We start from the raw sequence: 24261 nt of genomic DNA, 5'->3' as shown, positions 1-24261 counted from the left end.
CCACTCACTTGCAAGACCTCAATTTCTTATGGAAATTGTTCGGTGTTTTCTCACAGCATTTGCTCATTTGAATTTTAAACCGAACCATAATGGAATGCAATTATTTATTAATTTAAAGTTAAGACTTCAGACAAATCCACATCATTAGTATGCAGTGGTGTGCTGTGTATAATAATTTCTCATAAGAACGTTTGAGACCATGGGATTTGCGTTGCAGAATTGAGGGGGAATGGGAACATACACACACACACACTAGAGGTGAGCACACGGACATGAAGCGGAGTACAGGCTTTTTAATTTTGTTTTTTACATATTAGCACTTAAATGTTAATTCTCTTTTTATTTTTAATTTCCAGCCTTGTGAACATTTTGTGTTAATGTGTAGTTGACATGAAATTTCAAACAATGACAGCTCGTATAATTATTATATGCAATTTCATTGCATCATATCGATTTTAAATCTTTTTTTTTTTTTTTACATTTAGGAAGTTAAAATGTGATCAAGATAAGTGAATTATTAAATAAGCTGGGTGTCTGGGTATCTCAGCGAGTATTGACACTGACTATCACACCTGGAGTCACAAGATTGAATCCAGGGTGAGCTGAGTGACTCCAGTCAGGTCTCCTAAGCAGCCGAATTGTCCCGGTTGCTAGGGAGGGTAGAGTCACATGGGGTAACCTCCTCGTGATGGTGATTAGTGGTTCTTGCTCTCAATGGGGCGTGTGGTGAGATGTGTGTGGATCACGGAGAGTAGCATGAGCCTCCACATGCTGTGAGTCTCTGCGGTTTCATGCACAACGAGTCACGTGGTTTAACAGTCTCAGAAGAGGAGGCAACTTAGACTTGTCCTCCACCACCCGGATTGAGCTGAGTTTCCATGCCACCACGAAGACCTACTAGTAATGAGAATTGGGCATTTCAAATTGTGAGAAAAGGGGATTAAAAATGTTTTTTTAAATGAACTACTCTTTCATAGCACAGAGCCTATCAATCGCACAACTCAATCAGACTTCTCCTGATATTGCAGCGCAGACCACAAAACTTATGTGACCCATTTGAATTCTAGGCTAAATTGTTATGGCCAGACGACTGGGTCAGAGCATCTTTGAAACGGCAAGGCTTGTGGGGAGCCCCAGTCAACAGTGGCAAGTAACTACCGACAGTGGTCTGAGGAGGGACAAACCGGTGACAGGGTGTTGGGCACCCAAGGCACATCGATGGGTGAGGCAATGAAGGCTATCCTGTCTGGTCTGAACCGACAGAAGATCTACTGTGGCACAAGTCACAGAAAATTTGAATGATGTTATGGGAGGAATGTGTCACAACACACAGTGCCTCGTACCCTACTGCGTATGGAGCTGTGTAACAGCTGACTGGTCAGAGTGCTCATTATGACACCTGTCCACTGTCTAAAGTGCCTACAATGGGCACACGAGTGTCGGAACTGGACCTTGGAGCAGTGGAAGAAGGTCAAATGGTCAGATGAGACCCGTTTTCTTTTACACCACATGGACAGCCGTGTACGTGTGCGCCGTTTACCTGGGGAAGTGATTGCATCAGGATGCACTGTGGGAAGAGGACAAGCCGGTAGAGGGAGTGTGATGCTCTGGGCAATGTTCTGCTGGGAAACCCTGTGTCCAGCCATTCATGTGGACATCAATTTGACATGTGAGACCATCCTAAACCTCATTGCAGCCCAGGTACACCCCTTCATGGCAACTTCCCAAATTCCCCAGATCTCAGACTGATTTAGCATCTGTGGGATGTGCTGGACCAAGTCCGATTCATGGTTGACCACATCTCAACTTACAGGACATAAAGGATCTGCTGCTATTTTCTTGATACCACAGGACACCTTCAGGGGTCTTGTAGAGTTCATGCCTTGGTAGGTTTGGCACAGTTTTGAAAAAAAAAAAATGTAGACCACTGCAAAATTATCAGTTTCTCTGGGTTTACTATTTATAGGTATGTGTTTGAGTAAAATGAAATGTTTTTTTTGTTTTGTTCTATAAAGTACTGACAACTTTTCTCCCAAATAGCTTGGGAGAAATGTCCGTGCTTTATAGAATATTTTTTTTTTCATTTTGCTGTTTTTCATTACTCAACCTCTTTAAAAATTGTCCTGGGATTTGGCTCACCCCATTCTTCTGTGATGTATGTAGCCTACATAGGGCCATCTGCCATGTTTGAATGGTGAATGTTACTAGCACAGGCTTACTCAGCGTGGTGTGTCTAGTGGGCAGAGGATGTAGTGGCTAAGAGGAATCAAACCTCATGAAACTCTGTTTATGTTCAGGTGTCTCACCATGAGAGGCGAATCTCTCAGATCGAGCAGCTCAATCAGATGCCTCTGTACCCCACTGAGAAGATCATCTGGGATGAGAACATAGTTCCCACTGAGTACTATTCAGGAGAAGGTGAGCATCTTAGTCTCTTTATTCCCATCATTGCTGAACTAATGGAATGAGTAAAGATTTACTCTAAAGCAGTGGAACTCAACAGGTTGGTCTCAACTGGTCTGAGCAGGAAAAACAATGTCAAATGCAAATAATAAAATTAAACTAGTAGAAATAGGTTTATACATTTTTAAAAAGAGGATACATGTCCCAAACTCTGCTTCACGTATTGTTTGTTGTGGACAGCAAAGCCTGCACGTCCAATTAGACTCAATCTACAATAGTTGAGTTAGGACAGTGTAGCAGTTCAAGGTCTGGCAAGGAGGTGGGAACCGGCAGAACAGTAAACAAAGTTTTGAAGTCAAAATTAACTTAAAACAAACATAAACGGAGACACACATGCAACACGGACATGTTTTTTTCTCTCTCTCGAACTAGTGCCTCTGGCTCCCCTTTATCTCGCTCTCCCACTCTCGATCTAGTGCCTCCGGCTCCCCTTTATCTCGCTCTCCCACAGATCAGCTGATTCAGGCCTGGCCACGACCACCTCCTCGTCACACCGTAGCCCCCCACCCACCTCTGGAGGCGATATGCTGCCGTTCTGTCAGCCGGTGGTCCACCCCGCCTCCTGTGAACCTGAGAGAGAAAAACTTACTCGTCGGCTCCTGGACTTGCTGTTGCCTTCTCCTCAACCACTCCTACGCCCTCTGGCAGACGCCAGCTCGCTCCTCCTCTGGCTCTCATTGGCCGGTAGTGACCCGTCTGTCCCCAGGCAGAGGGCCGCAGCTGCTCCCCTGGTGGATGGCAGCTGCGAGGACTCCACGACAGCACAGCCCTCCCTTCTGGGTTTCGGAACCACTGTAACAGTTAAAGGTGGGCAAGGAGGAGGTGGGAACCAGTTGAACAGTAAACAAACTTTAATGATATAAATAAACTTAAAACATAAGGAAATAGATACACATGCAGCGCATCTCCCTCTCGAACTGGTGCCTCTGGCTCCCCTTTATCTCGCACTCCCGTTTTGGGCGCCATTTTATGTGCAATGTAAAATATTTGTAAACCATAGCAAAACCACTTAAGAACCACTGCTCTAGAGAATATGAAAATATGCACTTTCAACTTTGTGTGCACCCTGAGAGACAACCGTAAAACATTCAATTGCCTTGTTTATTTTATATCTAAAGGTTGTTTGGCTCTTCCAAAGCTGAACCTGCAGTTTCTCACCCTGCACGATTATCTGTTGAGGAACTTCAATCTCTTTCGTCTGGAGTCTACCTATGAGATCCGTCAGGACATCGAGGATGTCGTGTTACGAATGAAGCCATGGTTTGTTTGCAATATGACTAGGTCGACTGATAGTTGATTTTGCCAATATGATAACTAAGGTGGTGGAAAGGCGATAAAAGATTAATCAGTCGATAGTTTTTAAGATCAATTTATAGAATGTTACACTCTCAAACTTTCCTTACTATGATGGGCACATTTTTCTTTGCATGTCTTCGCTTTAATTTTGAACACTTGATTATTTATTAAAATAACAAAATGTGTTCCTGTGAGGATAAAAACATGTATGAATATAGTCAATGAAGAAAGATTTAGATACAGCAAATCCAGTGTCAGTGATTGTTTTTATGCTGTTATAATGTCGAAGCTGTTCTAACTGTAGAATCCTCAATCGCCGGCCACAGAGGAACACTGTTGAAAAAGAAAAAAATATCGGCATCGATTTTTGCAGATAACCAATCCAAAAAGCAACAATCAGCACTGATTAATTGGTAAAACTGATATATCGGTCTACCTTTTAAACGTGACATTCTTTATAATCTTAAAAAAAAAAAAAAACACATTTTAAGTTGTTACTCCAGGATTAATGTAATCCTGAATAGTAGATCGTATTTGATTTCTAACATGAATGAAAACGAGGCTGTATGGGCTAGACTTGCAGTCTCTTCAATGGCATGTCCATTTTGTCAACTGAGATGTCTTGGAAAGATGTTTTTTTTTATTTATTTTTTTATGTCCAAAACACTTTAAACCTGTTATGAAGCCCTGTTCTTGCAAAAGGAAACAGCTTGAATATAATGGTGAATCATTAAAAGTCAACCAATCCTAAATATTCATTAAATTAACACTTCAGTCACAAAAACGTTTATGTGCTGGGTTCAGTTTCAGCATCTAAGAGAATTTTTTTGGGAAAAGTGACAGCAAACACGTAAACTATTCATCAAGACACTAATATTTTTGTAGTATGTTTCAAAATGTTAAAACGGGTTGCGTGCTTGTCATCTGTTGTACTCATCCAATCAGTGTTATTAACCTTGGAATTATGCAGTTAAGAACACTGACCCTGAGAAGTGACCATACATTGTGAATCTTTAAACATAACAGAACTTATTCATAGTAGCGCCATCTTTAATTTAGACATTGGCTTCCAGTTCGATACAGAGTAAATTTCAAGGTTGTGATGTATGTTTATAAGGCATTGCATGGCTTAGCCCCTCAGTACATTGCTGATTTACTCCATCTACATTCTGCACCTATGTCTCTTAGATCATCAAATCAGATACTCCTCTCTGTTCCTCGTTCCCGGTTGAAAACTAAAGGTGATCGGGCGTTTGTATTTGCGGCCCCCAAATTGTGGAACGCACTTCCATTTACTGTTAGGTCTTCCACCACAGTGCCGATATTTAAATCTAAATTGAAGACACATTTGTACTCTTTAGCCTATAATGTTGGTTGAGAATTTTAATAGTTTTCTGTGTAGGTTTTATAATGTTTTATTAATTTGTTCTTTTTAACATTTTATAAGTTCTATTAAATTCTGTTATTAATGTTTGTAAAAATTTTTACAGCACTTTGGTTACAACATTTGTTGTTTTTAAGTGTGCTTTATAAATAAACTTGACTTGACATGAACGTCACAGAGTTTGAAAGATTTTCAAAACAATCACTAAGTGAAATATGATTTCTGTAAGTAAAGTACAAACGTCTCATTTATGCTCCAATAACTGCTTCTGTAAGCCCTAATTAGCTAAAAGTTTAGATCAGCTTTTACCTTAGGCAGTTTTCTAAAAGATTAGACATTGTTTACTTGTCTGTGAGCTTGCTAGGCAGAATAATCTAATGTTATATCTTAGATGTCCAAAACAAAATATGCTATCCAATAGGAAAATCATGCTAAACAAAATTATGTTTTCGAGCTTCTAGTCCATTCAGAGGACGAGATATTCAATGATATAATGAGGGTGGTGCTTGAACTGAAAATTAGACTGAATGTCTATGGACGAGCACGTGGAATGTGATTTTTTCTAGTGCTTGCTGCCATCTAGTGGAATATAGAATTTTCCATGTTAGGTAGAGTGAACAGAACCAGAATTACATGTTTTCAAAGTTAGGACAAAAAAAAGAAACAATGTTGTTTATCATAAGATTAGAGAAACATACAATGTTATTTATGAATAATTGGAGTCTTTTTATTTTGTGGATTTCTGAAAAAAATTAGACCAAATTTTATTTGTCAATTTTATCAATTTCAAAATATTGAGCTTTTAAATTTGAGCATGAAAAATTCCAGTATAATTATAAGCGGTGATTCTAAATTACAAGTTTGAAACATTCATGAATACAGGGTTAAAAGTGTTAGATGAGATGTTAACCCAGTGTAAAGTATAGTGTGAAATTTGAACTGATCAGATTTGTCCAGTTTGTCTTTTGATGTAGTTGGTATCATGCTGTTGTGCTGATATGGTGGGTTTTTCTTCAGGCAGTCAGAGTATGGAGGAGTGGTGTTTGGAGGGTGGGCTAGAATGGCACAGACCATCGTATCATTTTCTATCGTGGAGGTGGCAAAGCCGAAAATCGGAGAGAACTGGCCTGCCCGTGTGCGTGCTGATGTCACCATTAACCTTAACGTCCGGGATCACATCAAAAATGAATGGGAGGGTAAGATATTCTGTATCTTTTTTCATTTGTTTCTCTCGTTCACTCTCGTTTTATTTGAGTATCTCTGTCTCTGCTCTTTTACACGGATCCTTTCTTCCGGTTTCCACTTACCATCTTCCTCACTTGATCTTCCTCCAGGACTGCGGAAACACGACGTGTGCTTCCTGATCACGGTTCGGCCCAACCTGCTGTATGGCACACGCTTTGACCGCCGGCAGCCGTTTGTGGATCAGGCTGGTCTGGTATATGTCAGAGGATGTGAGGTGCAGGGCATGCTGGATGATAAAGGACGAGTCATAGAGGATGGTGAGTGCAGATCGACTGATATTGATAACAATTCTGTTTTTATTTTATGTTTTAGTGTCAAATAATGAAGGGAATCTATGATTCAGGAATTTAATGATTCAGATTATTTTTAGCGATTCAGATTTCTTAACGGTTCCATTTTATTTGGAAACGATTATATGTACGTTTTTTTGTCTTACTGCACTCAGCAGTCTGTTGCCAAATGATATTATTTCAGATGAGCAGATATAAAAAATCAGAGATTCATTTAATACAGTTTTTGTAATAAGTGTTTACACAGACATTTCAATAGATTTTTCATAGACTTTTAGAGGCATAAATTCAATAATTGGTACTAAATCTAAAACAAAAATGACATATTTCAAAAAATCCAAACAAAACTCTTAATGCGTCAGCCTTTATTTAACTACACATTATATGAACATCCAGCCTGCACTGCTGACAAGCCTCAAGTACAACGTAATTCATACATGGCAAGGCAAGTTTATTTATATAGCACATTTCATACACAATGGTAATTCAAAATGCTTTACATAGAAGAGATTAAAATAAGAATAAAAAATAAGAATAATTGAAACAGTTTAGAATAAAATACAGTACAAACAGTCGGACACACAGTGGCACAGTGCTCATTCAGTAAATGCACAGCTAAACAGATGTGTTTTGAGTCTGGATTTGAATGTGACTACTGTAGGAGCACATCTGATCTCTTCTGGAAGCTGGTTCCAGCTGCGGCTGGAATAATAGCTGAAAGCAGACTCTCCTTGCTTAGAGTGAACCCTTGGTATTTCTAGCTGATGTGATCCTAATGATCTGAGTGATCTGTTGGGTTTATATTCAGTGAGCATATCTGCAATATATTGAGGTCCTAGCCCATTGAGTGATTTATATACCAGTAATAATACTTTAAAATCAATCCTAAATGTAACTGGGAGCCAGTGTAAAGACCTGAGGACTGGTGTGATATGTTCATGTTTTCTGGTTCTGCTCAGAATCCTGGCAGCAGCGTTCTGTATGAGCTGCAACTGTCTTATGGTCTTTTTGGGAAGGCCAGTGAGGAGTCCATTACAATAATCCACCCTGCTGGTGATGAAAGCATGCACAAGTTTCTCTAGGTCTTGACTGGAAACAAAGCATCTAATAATATTTTTCAGATGATAGTATGCTGATTTAGTTATTGCTTTGACATGACTACTGAAACTAAGGTCTGACTGTAGAGACACACCAAGATTCCTGACTTGATTTGTAGTTGTTTGACCCCTAGCGTCAAGGTATGCATTCACCTTGAGAACGTCATCTTTGTTTCCAAACACAATGACTTCAGATTTGTCTTTGTTTAACTGAAGAAAGTTTTGGCACATCCAACTGTTAACTTCATCAATGCATTGGCACAGGGAGTCAATGGGGCTGTAATCGTTAGGTGATAGGGCTAAGTAGATCTGTGTGTCGCCTGCATAGCTGTGGTAAGCAATTTGGTTCTTTCTCATTATTTGGCTCATTGGGAGCATATACAGGTTGAACAGGAGTGGCGCAAGAATTGAGCCTTGAGGGACTCCGCATGTCATGGACGTCCACTCAGACTTATGGTCTCCTATACTCACATAATAACCTCTCCCTTCTAAGTATGACCTGAACCATTTTAGGACCATCCCAGAAAGCCCCACCCAGTTTTCCAGCCTGTCAAGAAGTATGTTGTGATCAACAGTGTCAAATGCAGCACTGAGGTCGAGTAGTACCAGTACTGATAATTTGCCTGTATCAGTATTTAAGCTGAATATCGCTTATTATCTTTATGAGCTGTCTCTGTGCTGTGATGCGATCCGAAACCAGATTGAAAATTGTCAAAGTATCCATTTGAGTTCAAGAATTTGTTCAGCTGATTGAAGACAACTTTTTCAATGATCTTGCCTATGAAAGGAAGATTTGAGATCGGTCTATAGTTGCTTAATATGGTCTTGTCCAGATTGCTCTTTTTCAAGAGGGGCTTGACAACTGCAGTTTTCAGGGAGTTTGGAAAACTCCCAGAGAGAAGTGAGGAGTTTATCACTTCTAGGAGATCTGCTTCTAAACAGTTGAACACACTTTTGAAAAAAGATGTGGGAAGTGCATCAAGGGCGCAGGTTGATGTTTTAAGGTGCTGTACGGTTTCTTCCAAAATTTTGCCATCAATTTCTTTGAAATCAGACATAGTGACTACTTTCTCAGGTTGTGATTTGATTTGTCTGACCCCAGCACAACTCAAGGATGTGCTGATCACCTGTCAGTCTCTCTACAGTCGCAAAAAGAGTGCGTGTGTTGTTTAAGTTGCTGTTTATAGCATTCGAGAAGAAAGTCTGTCTAGCTTTGCCTAGTTCCATATTAAAAGCATGGATGCTGTCTTTGTAGATGTTATAATGGACTACAAGTTTTGTCTTCCGCCACATGCGTTCTGCTTTTCTGCATTGTCTTTTCATATTTTGCACTGCTGTTGAGTTTCTCCAAGATGCTTTTTGTCTGCCACACTTCTTCCTGACTTTCACAGGAGCAATATCATCAATTACACTTTTAACTTTTGAGTTAAAAGAATCAAGGAGAAAATCAACAGAGTCAGCAGATATACTTGGTGTTAAAGATACACTCACCTAAAGGATTATTAGGAACACCTGTTCAATTTCTCATTAATGCAATTATCTAATCAACCAATCACATGGCAGTTGCTTCAATGCATTTAGGGGTGTGGTCCTGGTCAAGACAATCTCCTGAACTCCAAACTGAATGTCAGAATGGGAAAGAAAGGTGATTTAAGCAATTTTGAGCGTGGCATGGTTGTTGGTGCCAGACGGGCCGGTCTGAGTATTTCACAATCTGCTCGGTTACTGGGATTTTCACGCACAACCATTTGTACGGTTAACAAAGAATGGTGTGAAAAGGGAAAACATCCAGTATGCGGCAGTCCTGTGGGCGAAAATGCCTTGTTGATGCTAGAGGTCAGAGGAGAATGGGCCGACTGATTCAAGCTGATAGAACAGCAACTTTGCCTGAAATAACCACTCGTTACAACCGAGGTATGCAGCAAAGCATTTGTGAAGCCACAACACGCACAACCTTGAGGCGGATGGGCTACAACAGCAGAAGACCCCACCGGGTACCACTCATCTCCACTACAAATAGGAAAAAGAGGCTACAATTTGCAAGAGCTCACCAAAATTGGACAGTTGAAGACTGGAAAAATGTTGCCTGGTCTGATGAGTCTCGATTTCTGTTGAGACATTCAGATGGTAGAGTCAGAATTTGGCGTAAACAGAAAGAGAACATGGATCCATCATGCCTTGTTACCACTGTGCAGGCTGGTGGTGGTGGTGTAATGGTGTGGGGGATGTTTTCTTGGCACACTTTAGGCCCCTTAGTGCCAATTGGGCATCGTTTAAATGCCACGGCCTACCTGAGCATTGTTTCTGACCAAGTCCATCCCTTTATGGCCACCATGTACCCATCCTCTGATGGCTACTTCCAGCAGGATAATGCATCATGTCACAAAGTTTGAATCATTTCAAATTGGTTTCTTGAACATGACAATGAGTTCACTGTACTAAAATGGCCCCCACAGTCACCAGATCTCAACCCAATAGAGCATATTTGGGATGTGGTGGAACGGGAGCTTCGTGCCCTGGATGTGCATCCCACAAATCTCCATCAACTGCAAGATGCTATCCTATCAATATGGGCCAACATTTCTAAAGAATGCTTTCAGCACCTTGTTGAATCAATGCCACGTAGAATTAAGGCAGTTCTGAAGGCTGAAAGGGGGTCAAACACAGTATTAGTATGGTGTTCCTAATAATCCTTTAGGTGAGTGTATAGCCTTCATAAATAGTACACTAGTGTTCTCATTTAAGCATCTCTTCTTGACAGACACAGATCTAGCTTCAATGGCAGGAGAGATTAATATATCAAAGAAAATACAGAAATGATCAGACAGTGCTACATCCTTAATAACAATCAATGAAATGTTTAGACCCTTACTGATAAGTAAATCTAGAGTGTGTCCATGATTGTGTGTGGGTCCATGTACATGCTGAGTCAGATCAAAAGTTTTTAAAACAGTTATGATTTCTTTTGTCATATTGGTTTCTGCAAGTCTCCAGCAATGGCAAAACAGTCAAACGCTGAGGTAATTGTTGATAACAGTTCTGTAAAGTCCTCAACGAAGGCTGGAGAGTATTTTGGAGGCCTGTAAATAATGATAAGTAAAATGCGTGGAGCACCTTTTAACACACTACCCAGATATTCGAAAGACGGGTAATTCCCAAATGATATTTGCTTACATTGATAGACATCTTTAAAGAGAGCAGCTAAACCCCCACCTCATCTACCTTCTCTGCAGACACTCAAATAAGTAAAGTTAGGAGGGGATGTTTCATTAAGGACTGTTGCACAACAGCTGTCTTCTACATTTAGAAACATAAAATCCAGGTTGTATGTGATAATTAAGTCATTGACTAGAAGTGATTTATTTTTAAGTGAGCAGATGTTTAAAAGTGCTAACTTAACAGTTTTTGTCCCCACAGCAATCTTAGTTTGGCGTGTAATAGGCACCAGATTAGATGGGTTTGCTGTACGGCTTTTGAAGGCCTTAGACTTTCTATGATGTAATCGAACAGCAATAGAGAATGATACAGGCACACTGGGTTCCCGCTTGTTTTGTAAACATTTGAGAAAGTTACTGTTATCATAGCGGGGACCCGACACATATCACTGAGAGCTGGTATCAGTTGTTTTTGGTTCACCTCGAGCAGATGGAGGAGGATGTGAGCCCTGGTGTTGTGGCAGAGGTCGAAGAGCTCTCACAGGAGGAGGGGGAGGGCGAGCTGGGCCCGCAGGTGCTTGAGGGGCCTGACGTTTTTTGCTTGATATCTGGGGGCTTGCAGCAAAAGAGTGGGATAGTTTGGTTCCAGCATACACCAGTTCTTCCATTTTCTCTGAGAAACACAGATGTGGGGATGCTGGAGAGAGGGATAACACAAGCATACTTAACACGGGAGAAGTTGTTGGTTCATTTAGTTCTGAACATGAGGCAAGTCATAACTTCCAGGTCAGTGACATTAATTCAGTAACTGCTCCAAATGAAGTGTTTTTGATTCATTTAAAAGCACTTGCTCAAAACAGTCATTTGTTCAGGAATTGGATAACACTGGTTGAGCTGTGTTTTTTGTGCAGTAGATTAAAAAAAACTGACTCAAAAGAGTAATTCGTTAGGGAATTGAATGACACTGGTGTCGCTGTAGATGCAAAAATACAGACTCATCAGAGTCATTCCTTTGGGAATCGGACAACACTGGTCATGTCACACTGCAGATTTAGAAGCGGGCAGAACTGGTGCTGAATTGTGCTGCAGGAAACACTGTCAAGAGTATTTAACTATGGTGCTCTGTCCGCATCTGCGGCAACTTGCAAGTTTAAGAACCATTAATGGAACTGAAAGTCATAAATCATACGGCGTCTTTAAACATAACCGGTTCAGATTAAGAATCAATTGTTGGTTCCAAACCCTACCAATAATACCAGCTATTTTTTTGCTAAGTAAAAAAACCCAAAAACCTTTCTTAATACATTAAAACAATAATACAGCAGCCTTTTATCAGCAGACCCGACATCGCATAACAATAACTGTAACCAGTTAAGTAGAACAGTGTGAATATTGGTAAAAATATTAGTCAACATGATTAACAGTCTTTCTCTTAAGACCTCATATCAGAGGCCCTGTGTGTTTGTGGCAATTGTAACCTTGGGTACAATTAGTTAGCATGGGCTGGAGGCAAGTTATATTTCAATTTATTTTAGAAAAAGTACGTAGAGATGTCCAGAATCGCTGGTCTTTTTTTTTGGTTCTTCGGGTAAAGAAGCGCTGCTGTGATGTAAATGCCAATTTGCTTACTCAAACGAGCCTCAATTTAGACTGATTATCAATTTGTCCTGAATAAAGATTTACATCATTACATTAACATTTATTCATTTAGGAGAGGCTTTTACCGATAGCAAATTACAAATTAGGAATCATTAGGTTACTTGTCATTTGGTGCTTCTGTAGTCAAACTGCTCATGTCTATGCAGATTGTGTGCTGTTCAGTTTAATTCTGATATATAAAGATAAATGAATGTTTTCTGATGCTTATCTAAAGGTCCTGATCCAAAGCCCAAGCTGAGAGGTAACACCAGAACAATCCGGGTGTGGCTCGACCCAAACCAGTACCAGCAGGACATGACCAACAGCATCCAGAACGGAGAAGAAGATCCCTACGAGACCTTCAACGTCATCATGAGACGCAAACCCAAAGAAAACAACTTCAAGGTCAGAGCATTCCTCATATGTACCTGTCAGGAAAGTCTGAAGTGGGGCCGTTCACACCGTAAACGTTTTGCATCTATCTGCACTGTTTTTATCTGTTTTTCAGTGCAAACAAGCGTAAGACTGGCGTCTTTGACTGTTACACCGCATCTCTATGTGTTTTAATCTTCTTGTGAAGGAGTGCCGCATATAGACTCTTCTGTTCAAAACACGTTCTGTTCAATTCGTTGTGCTTGATCTAGTTTTTTTTCAATGTATAGAAGCGTTGGTGTGAACAGCCGCGACGTGGAGAGACTGCTATATAATCTCACCAAACATACTGCTCACTGTAACTGTTTGTTTTGCGCACAGGCCGTGCTGGAGACGATTCGTAACCTCATGAACACGGAGTGTGTGGTACCTGACTGGCTTCATGACATCATTCTGGGATATGGAGATCCAGGAAGTGCCCATTACTCAAAGATGCCCAATCAAATTTCCTCTCTGGATTTCAATGACACCTTCCTGTCCATCGAGCACCTGAAGTCCTGTTTCCCCAATCACACGGTGAAGGTCACAGAGGAAGACCCCGCTCGGCAGGTCCCGCCTTTCAGGTAAGACTCTGAGATTAAAGCTATAAATGTCATTAAAGATAAATGTTGTTTAGTGCTTTTTACAGGGCTGATCATGAAACAACAGCTCTGTTTCAAACCCTTGTGAATGGTTCAAAATGTTTGGGAATCCTGTATAGACAGTTGACCGTAATGCAGCTCACTAAGGATTGGAACAGAGTTAAAATATACTCAGTGAGCACTTTATTAGTAACACCAGTCGTGTGGAAGCAGTGCAATGCATAAAATCATTTATCACAGATACGGGTCAGGAGCTTCAGCCATCAGAATGGGGAAAAATGTGATCTCAGTGATTTCGAGCGTGGCATGATTGTTGGTGCCAGATGGGCTGGTTTTAATATTTCTGTAGTGAGCAGAATAGCATCTCAGAATGCACAACACGTCAAACCTTGAGGCAGATGGGCTACAACAGCAGATGACCATAACAGGAACATTAATAGGACCATAGTGTACCTAATAAAGTGCTCAGTGAGTGTGTACCTCATAGAGTAATTTGTAGATTTTAGACGATAGAGGAAATGTAGACCAGGTTTATTGAATTGTGTCTCTTCCCATGCAGAATTAAATTCCCTGTGCAGAATGTGAAGGGGAAAAAGCGTAAAGTGAACGAAGAAGAGGTTCAGGATAAGGAAGATCTCACACTGGTGTTGGAGCCTCACGTGATTCCTAACAGGGGGCCGTATCCATACAACCAGCCCAAAAGGTATGTTAAAGTCATGAACATGGTCACAGGTCAAACTCGAGGTCATGACACCAGAACTGTGTGCACTACTCTAATGTTAAGGTAGTGTGGATACTCAGGGTCTGTTTTATTGTGAATTTAAAATATCTATAGTGAATGTTTAGCTCTAAAAAAATTTAATTCAGTTAAGGCTGAACGATTTGGACAAAAAAATCTAGCATCACAATACATGGCATAACATCCCCTTTATCATTATTTTTTTGAATCCCAGTCAACTTGAATTTTATATTATTGCAATTATAATCATTTAAGAAATTGTTATAGAAATGTATTATTGTACAACCCCAATTATGAAAAAGTTGATAGTGTGAAAAATGCTACTAAAAACAAGTAGTAGTGATTTGTAAATGATATTCACCCTTTGCTATATTGAAAACACTACAACTACACATTATATGATTTCACCTTGAGAATATTTTTATTTTTTAATTTTTTTTTAATGTTCAATAATTTCAAATCAGATGATTGCAACACGCTCTGAAAAAGTTGTGACAGTCGAGTGTTTACCACTGTGTAACCACCATTTCTTCTAATAATACTTATTTAAGCATTTGAACACTGAAGACACACGTTTGTTAGTGTAATTTCCCCCAATCATCTATTATGTAGGTCTTTAGCTGCACAGTTGTACAGGGTCTTTGTTGCCGTATGGTGTGCTTCATAATGTGCCACACATTCTCAGTTGGAGAAAGGTCAGGACTGAAGGAAGGCCAATCTAGCACCCGCACTCTCTGCTCACACAGCCATGCACGTGAAACCCAGACAGTATGTGGTTTGAAGTTGTCCTGGTACAAAATGCAGGGACGTCCTTGGAAAAGACTGCTGGATGGCAGTAATATGCTCCTCCAAAATGTTTACTTATCTGTCTGCATTCATGGTGTTCTCACAGATGTGTGAGTTACCCATGACATGGGCACTGACCCCTGGCCCAAACAGACACAGAGTTTTGGACCTGATGCTGATTATAGCTTGGATGGTCCTTTTCCTCTTTGGCCCAGATAACACGACGGCTTTGTTTTTCAAAAATGTTTTGAACTGTGGACTCTTCAGACCAAAAAACCCAGTTCCACTGTTCTACTTCTTTTGCTTCCTGCTTCGCTACTGTTAGGACACATCTGCTTACTGCTCCGCGCTTTGCGTATCATACCAAAAGTTCAGCACAGTGCTCAAAACGACATAATTTGGCACCAACTCTACAACCAGAGACTTGTAAGACTGATATTTTACTTTAAAAGAGTTTTTCTGTGAAAGTGGTCTACCAGCCTCCTTCAACTGGCAGTTTACATTCCTGAAAATGGACAGCACAGCTGTCTTCACACAGACAGACGAGAAAGAAAATACCTCCTTTCAGATCAAACTTCATTTGCTGCACAAACTCCCATAGACTTCTACAAAAAATCACAGCTCTTGAAACAAAACTACTTGCAGTAATGCTAACCTTTGAAGGATTACACAAGAGCGCATCACCATGAACCTCCTCAGCCGACACGGTGAGTCCTGTAAATAAAAGATCCTCGACAGGCTATACTGAGCTTAGAACACACAGCAAATCGGGTGGCAAAAGTGAATGGTGAATGTGAGGACAAAAACCAATGGCATAAACAGGAAGCTAGACCCAAAGGGCTCTATATCAGACAGTAACAAGCATCGCATAGTGCAACATTGGCATCTTCCACTCAAGTTATGACTCAACTAATCAATACTGATATCCTTCTACCCCCGATACGTCTTGAAAATAGATTTGAACCATTAATGAATGTGTAGGAAGAAATTGCAAACATGATCAGGCTTACATCACAGCATAGAGCTGGCAGGCGCTCAAGGTCAAGCAGGCAGCGGCATTCAGCTGAGCCCAGCACTCTGACCATTACCTGAAACATTGGTAGAGGGGCTACTACCACTTGCTGCATTCCTCGAGCAACAGTTTCTGAGGTTCTGATGAATCATAAGACTGTGAATCGAGTTATAATACATGTGGGGGGAAATTATATTCAGAACGAGCTGTCAGAACTCCTTAAGAGGACTTCGGAGTTTGAAAGGTCAGTCGTTCATCAGTGGATCACTCCCAGCCCGAGGAACAAATATGTTTTCTCGGTTGCTAAGTCTAAACACTTGGCTGCACAAAGCCTGCAACATGAGAAGACTGTACTACATTAAAGATGTCAGTCTTTTCTAGAGTCAAAGAGAACTGTTTAAATCAGATGGCCTTCACCCAAACAAACTTGGTGCAAAAGGACAATATCTACTTCCCTCTCCTTCATCCATCTGCAACGTGCACAAATCCACTCAACCTGGATGGCACACAAACACCACCGCAGTGTCTGGATGACCACAGGATAACACTTAAGCACCTGGATGGACATTTGATCAACAAATCCAACAATAACACAGTGAAGACTGGGGCTCTGAGAGAGCTCTCCGGCCACTTCCACAACGCAAGTGTACATCTTGTCGTCTTCCTGCTCTCGATGAACAACAAACATCTGGTAACAGATCTAACTGATGTGTATCGGGTCCCTGCTATCAGAAATGTTTACAGAAGAAGCGGGAACCAACTGTGCCAGTAGCGTTTTCAATATCTGTTATGTTAAGTGAGAGGAAGACTAAAACTTTCTCCATGTATTGCAAACCGATCTAATCTGTCGCATATTAGACACAATTCCAACATTACTGTTGGGCCAAAAACAGATACTGTCAAATTAGCACTTTTAAACATCCACTCACTAAAGGAAAAGTCGTTTTAGTCAATGACTTTATCACCACAAACAACCTAGACTTTATGTTTCTAAATGAGACTTGGTTAGATAACAACTGCAGTGGAACAATCCTCAATGAATCAGCCCCTCCAAACATGACTTTTAAGAAAGTGTCTGCAGAGCTGTTAGGAGAGGTGGAGGATTAGAGGTAATATTTAAAGATGTCTTTCAGTGCAAGCATCACTTGGTGATTACTCGACTTTGAAAATCTAAGTATTGTACTAAAAGGAGCTGCACACATTCTATTTATAATTATTTATAGGCCTCCAAAGTACTCTCCTGGTTTGTGATTTATTGCTTTTGTTATTGCTGGGGATTTCAACATTCATATAGATAATCCTGAACACAACACTGCCAAAGAACTCAAAACAGTTTGAAACACTTTTGATCTGACTCGACATGTAGATGGATCCACTCACAATCGCAGACACACTCTTGATCTGCTTGTTAGCAAGGGTCTGAGCATTGCGTCCACTATTATTAAGGACGTTGCGCAATCTGACCATTTCTATATTTTCTTTGAAATATGGATTTCTCCTGCCACTGAAGTTAAAATTGGGTACATAAATGAGTACTGTAGTGTGCAATTTAGGTTATATCTTTGAAACAGAGTATATCCGCAGACTGTTGATGATCTCCTTGATAACTTCAACTCAAAAGTTAAAAATGCTATTGATGGCATTGCTCCTGTAAAGGTCCGGACGATCACCGGCAGGCTTAACAACCTTCTACAATCATGTTGGAGAAAGAACCGTCATTGGCTAGTACATTTTTGTTGTCAATCGGCAGACTTATGAGGACAAGTATGCGTAATGTATCTAAAAAATATATTAAGCAAACTGAGAGAGGTGGCCTCTTCATATAGTTTTTAATCACATTTTAGCTTAACAAATTTCACATTCTATCAATTTATATGATCCCATGAAATCACATTTTTAATAATGATATCAAGCTGTATCACAACAGTGACAACACTGTTTGAATTTTCGTTCATATTTTTAACAAAACAATTCACAAGGTATGAACCTGATATTGAAATTTAGGGGTCGCGATTGTAAAATTTGTCTGACAAATAATTGCGATTTATGATTATTAATTGTCTGTTTTAGGTGTTTCACGAATATGGTGATTAATAACCATACAAACTCGCTATGTGTGCTTCATGCACACAACAAAGTCATTTATACAAATTTAGCTTTGGTCATATAATAAAATAAGGGGCTTTTTCAATGTTTTTTCTTTTTGCTGCTTTTGTAACCCAGCCAACCTGTACACCTATTATGTCATATTAATTATATTATGCAGTAGTCAAATAATTCTGCCTTAAATTCTTCACTTTCAAGCCCTTATTTGTCGTGAAGTAAGACTTTGAAATTCTGTTTCTTGTATTTGATCATCTCCACAGAAATAGAGCTGGGCATCTCCTCTCTCTCACTGCCTGTTATAAACCCACAATGACCATGGATATTTGACGTTACATGGCTGTTAAGTGAAACGGGAGCACTTAACGTTCACAAACTGAATACCTTTTATACCTTGTTTATATTATCGCGGGAGTTTGGCGCAAGTCTTTGTAGATGGCGTGCATATCCGAGTGCTTGAGAAGTGGTTCATCTTCACACGCTTTCAAGAGAGCTGCTCTTGTGATGTCAGCGGTGCGGTTCCCTGAGATGCTCGGAGCTCAACTGAATGAGACAAAAGTCTTTTTTCCTGCATGCATGAGACATCATGCAGGGAAAGACGAGGCTGAATCCAGCTTCTTAATCAACTGCTTTTTATTCAGTAAAAGGGACTCGGTGCTTCAACACTTCCACAAATCTATCACTGTTGAGTGAAATGTTCATATTTACTTGCCAGTAATGAATAACAGAAATTATTTGGTCGCATAGTGCAAAATGTAGAGACAGCTTAAAACAAATTGAAGAAACACAACAGCAGTGAAAAACATAAAGAACATATGGGAAAGCAGAACGAATGTGGTGGAAATCACAACTTGAAGTCCATAATGATATCTGTAAAGACAGACTTCATGCTTTCAATTTGGAATAGGCACAGCTAGACAGACCTTCTTCTCAAACATTATTAACAGCAATATAAACAACACCTGCACTCTTCCTGCTACTGTAGGGAGACTAACAAACCCCCAACACTGATTGCCTGTGAAATGCTCTCTGACAGCAAATGCAACGTGTTTGCATCTTTTTTCATGAAGAAGATACTCATGTTGAGGTCAGACAGCACCCACCACAAATACTTCAGAAATGACTCACCAAGTCTGATTTTGAGGAAATTGATGGCAAAACCCTGGAAGAAATAGTACAGCATCTTAAAACTTCAACCAGCTGTCTTGACACACTCCCCACAACATTTTTCAAAAATGTGTTTAACTGTCTGGAAAAAGATCTGTTACAAATAGTAAATGCGTCACTCTTTTCAGGCACATTTCTGAAGTCGCTGAAAACTGCAGTTGTCAAACCTCTTCTTAAAAAGAACAATCTAGAGAACTCTAATATTGAACAACTCTTCAAGCAAGCAATTTCAAATCTTCCTTTCATGGGCAAAATCATTGAAAAGGTTGTTTTCAATCAGCTGAACAAATCATAGCACAGAGATCCTAAATGACGCATAAAGATCCTAAATGATATTCTGCTAAATACTGATTCAGGCAAAAAATCACAGCTGCTATTATTAGATCTCAGTGCTGCTTTTGACACTGTTGACCACAACATTCTCCTAGACTGATTTAAAAATTGGGTAGGGCTCTCTGGGACGGTCCTCAGCTGGTTCAGGTCATATCTAGAAGGGAGGGGTTACTATGTGAACATACGCATCTATAAATCTGAGTCCCACAAGGCTCAATTTTTGCACCACTCCTGTTCAACCTCTATATTCTCCCACTAGGACAAATTATGAAAAAGAAACAAATTGCAGATCATAGCTATGCAGACGATACCCAGATTTATCTAGCCCTATCTCCAAATGACTACAGCCCCATAGACTCTCTGTGCCAGTGCATTGATGAAATGTTGGATGTGCCAAAACTTCCTTCACTTAAACAATGACAAGACAGGGGTCATTGTATTTGGCAACAAATGGGAAATTCAAAAGGTGAACACATACCTTGACTCCAGGGGCCTAAAGACAAAAAATAAATCTTGGTGTCATTTTGGAGTCAGACCTTAGAATTCAGTAGTCAAAGAAGATTTGCACGTCAAAGCAATAACTAAATCAGCCTACAGTACTGTCATCTAAAAAATATAGCCAGATTTCGATTTTTTTGTATCCAGTCAAGACTTAGAGAAACTTGATCATGAATCCATCACCAGTAGGGTGGACTACTGCAATGGAATTCTCACCGCCCTTCCCAAAAAGACCAGTAGACCCCCTACAGCTCATTCAGAATGCCACTGCCAGGATTCTCACCCGAACCAAAAAAATCTAAGCATATTACTCCAATCCTCATGTCTTTACACTGGTTCCAGTTACATTTAGAATTGATTTTAAAGTACTATTACTCGATTATAAATTGCTCAAAAGCCTATATTATTAATTATATTATTTATTATATAATAACCCAAATACATTTCAGATATGCTTGTTGAATATAAACCTGACAGACCTCTCATATCATTAGCATCAAGTCAGTTAGCCACCCGCAGCTAGAACCAGCTTCCAGAAGAGGTCAGATGTGCCCCAACAGTAGCCACATTTAAATCCAGACTGAAAACACATCTGTTTACCTGTGCACTTTCTAACGAAGCATTGAGCTGCACTTATTGATTTCACTCAATCATTTTACTTTTGTCTTTCATTTTAATTATTCTTTTTTTTAATTTTTTATATAACTTTTTCACAATGTGAGTGTAAACAATTTTTGGTTGTCTGTTTAATCAGGGAAGGTTAACAAAAGTTATGGATGGTGTTAACAATTTAATATTCTTTTCCTTCTTATTTTAATCATTTTACCTTTTTTTACATTTATTTGATTACTTATTTCATGTTTTTTAAAAAAACAAATTTTATGTTTCTTGTATTTTCTTTAATTTGTATATGTAAAGCACTTTGAATTGCCATTGTGTATGAAATGTGCATTATAAACAAACTTTCCATCTAAGATGAGACCGAGCCCAGAGAAGTCAGCAGCGCTTCTGGACAGTGATGATGTACAGCTTCTCCTTTACATAGTAAAGTCTTAACTTGCATCTGTGTGTGCAGCGGTGAGTGGTGTTGAGTAACAAAGTTTTACTAAAGTAATCCCAAGCCCATGTTCATGATATCCATTACAGATGAATGATGTTTTTTTTATGACAGTGATGTCTGAGGGATCAGAGATCGTGCACATTCAGAAATAGTTTCCGTCTTGCCCTTTACTCACCGAGATTTGACCAGATTCCTTGAATCTTTTAACTTTATTGTGCAGTAGAGGGAGAAATGCCCAGAATCCTTCCAATTTGTGTTTGGGGAACATTGTTGTCAAAGTGCTGGATTATTTGCTGAAGCATCTGTTGGTAAATTGACAAGTCTGGAATGATCCTTGCTCTTGAAGGACTAGGCTGTTTTTGGAGGCTCCTAATTTACTGACACTATTGCCTCACCTGTTTAACATCTCCGGTTTCACATTGCCTTATTTCAACTCGTCAAATTGTTATTAGTCTTAAATTGCCCTGTCTCAGTGTGTTGCAATCTGATTTGAAATGACTGTTCATAAAAAACAAGAAATTCACAAGGTAAAACATCCTATAATGTGTAGTTGAAGTGTTTTCAATATAGCAAAGGGTGAACATAATTTACAAAACACTCCTTTTTGTTTTTATTAGCATTTTTCATACTGTCCCAACTTTATTGGAATTGGGGTTGTATAATAATAATGATCATTATTACTATAATTATTATTTTTATTATTTAATTGTAATTTATTTATTTAATCATTTCTTAACATACTATGCAGTCCCTATAAACCCTCAAGCCTTTATTTCAGTGAAAGCTTTTATTTTGAAAACTGAAGCGATGGAAATGTGTTGTTTGAAATTCAGTTGACAACAGCCTTTTAATGCAGTGAAACAAAAACCCACTCGCTTGGGGTAATTTTTAATGTGTATAGTAAATTGTAGGGGCCAAACAAAGAGGTTTATGAAATTACACAAATGTGCATTTAAAGTAAATCTGGGGTACTTTTAAATAATGCTCTCCGTACACATTAGCACCCCTAACTGAAGTCTGAGAACATCTGTCACTCGGAGCACCAGATAGATAGATAGTATTTAAGAAAGCACCACACACCACAGACAAAACAGCTGCGCACACAGCGGGAAGCGTGATGAGACTATTTAATTCAATCTCAGCCCTCGCGTTTTAGAAATCGCTCTAGGACATATTGCGATTTTTGATTTTATTTTGGTTAATCGTTCAGCCCTAGTTTGGGTTTTTATTTAAACGATCTTAACCCCTTAAACTCTGGGCACTATATTGCAAAAAATGTACACCTAAACCTTTCTGTATACATACTGTAAGTCAGGCATATGAGGTATCATCATCATATGAGAGATCAACATCACATCTGCATTTATGTTACTCAAATAACAAAAGGCCTCAGATCATTGGTGTTGAAAATTAGCGCCCCCATGTGGGAATGGGGTAGAGAAATATTTATATAATAATAAAAGTCCTTCACATAGCACATAAATGTACAAGTCATATATCAAATAAAAGCTCTCACTCTCAGGAATGTGAACTTATAGTTAATGTTCTTGCCCTAAAACCACAGTTTGAAATATTTTCAAAAGAATCACAAAGTGAAATCTGATTTCTGTAAGTCTCAAGTCTCATTTATCCTCCAATATCTGCTGCTTTAAGCCCCAAATAGCTAAAAGGTTTATATCAGCTTTTACCTAGCAGTTTTCTAAAAGATTAGACATTGTTTACTTGTCTGTGAGCTTGCTTGGCTGAATAATAAAATTGTATATCTTTGTTGTCCAAAATAAAATATGCCATCCAATAGGAAAATCATGCTTAAGAAAATTATGTTTTCGACTATAGATGATAAAATGATTTATATCACTACAAAGGGGAGGATCTCAGCATTCTGACATCTAGTTTAAGCTTCTAGTCCACTCAGAGGACATGATATTTAATGAAATAATGAGGGTGGTGCTTGAACTGAAAATTAGACTGAATGTCTATGGACGAGCACATCTGTGAGGGCTAAAACGCATTAGAGCACCAGCTACATTTCAGATCTGTTTACTGTGATGGAATGTAATAGAGAGAAAATTCTTTTTTCTAGTGCTTGCTGCCACCTGTTTAAATGTAATGAGACTTTTCAAAGTAAGGTAGAGTGGACAGAACCAGAATTACATATTTACAAATTTAGGAAAAAAACAATAAATTTTTTTCAACAACTAAAAAATGTATGTGTTTATCATAAGGTTATAAATGCATGCAATATTATTATTTGAATAATTGAAGGTTCTTTTTTTATTTGGGGAGATTTCTGAAAAAATTATACTCATATTTTGCTATTAGTTTACAGTCTATGTGAATGGTGAGCTTTAAAAATTAATTTTATTAATTACTTCATTGGTCAAATAGGGTGGGATCCCTGCAAATCGAAATTACTTTTGAGTCTTTCTTCCAAAGCTATCCTGTTTGGTTTAGATTTTTTTTTTTTTATACCAAAAAATCTGAGACATGATAAATGTAATATTTAGTATAATGTTATAATTTTCAGAATACTTAAAGAAAGAGTAATGAAACTTAAATTCAGCTTAAACCAGTAAGGCTTCAGGAAACATTTACTGTTTTTCTTCACTTAAACAGGAACACCATCCAGTTTACCCCGACTCAGATCGAAGCCATTCGTGCAGGGATGCAGCCGGGCCTTACTATGGTGAGATAAACGTCCATGTGTGCAAAAGTCACTACACATTTTTTCCCATATTGTTCTTGTATAATATGATCAGCAAAATAGTAATATCTTCCCCAGCTAAAAAGGAGAATAAATATTGTCATTCTCTCTAGGGACACAAGTAATCGATTAATCGAGTACTCATTCAGCTTTAAATATTCGACTAATTAAAAACACCACTTAAATATTGCATTTTGATTTTCCTTTGTACCTTTGCCTGCCATAAACAACCATTAAACTGCCTCTCCCACCTAAATCTTGTTGTTATAACTCAATGC

General features: G+C 39.1%; 1 protein-coding gene across 1 annotated transcript in view; it reads left to right on the top strand.

The window, feature by feature from the left end:
* The window catches only part of aqr (aquarius intron-binding spliceosomal factor), a 79198-nt gene that overhangs the window by 15397 nt on the left and 39540 nt on the right, over positions 1-24261 (top strand). Inside the window, exons 15-22 of the mRNA XM_052146200.1 lie at positions 2298-2418; positions 3582-3723; positions 6161-6339; positions 6478-6645; positions 12804-12973; positions 13322-13563; positions 14141-14284; positions 23896-23965. Coding sequence (XP_052002160.1) covers positions 2298-2418; positions 3582-3723; positions 6161-6339; positions 6478-6645; positions 12804-12973; positions 13322-13563; positions 14141-14284; positions 23896-23965 — 1236 coding nt within the window. The remainder of the gene's footprint in view (positions 1-2297; positions 2419-3581; positions 3724-6160; positions 6340-6477; positions 6646-12803; positions 12974-13321; positions 13564-14140; positions 14285-23895; positions 23966-24261) is intronic.

The sequence above is a fragment of the Xyrauchen texanus genome, chromosome 16, assembly GCF_025860055.1.
Source record: "Xyrauchen texanus isolate HMW12.3.18 chromosome 16, RBS_HiC_50CHRs, whole genome shotgun sequence".
Taxonomy (NCBI): Eukaryota; Metazoa; Chordata; class Actinopteri; order Cypriniformes; family Catostomidae; genus Xyrauchen; species Xyrauchen texanus.
Note: the sequence above shows the minus strand (reverse complement) of the source record. Positions and strands in the feature narration are given on the sequence as shown.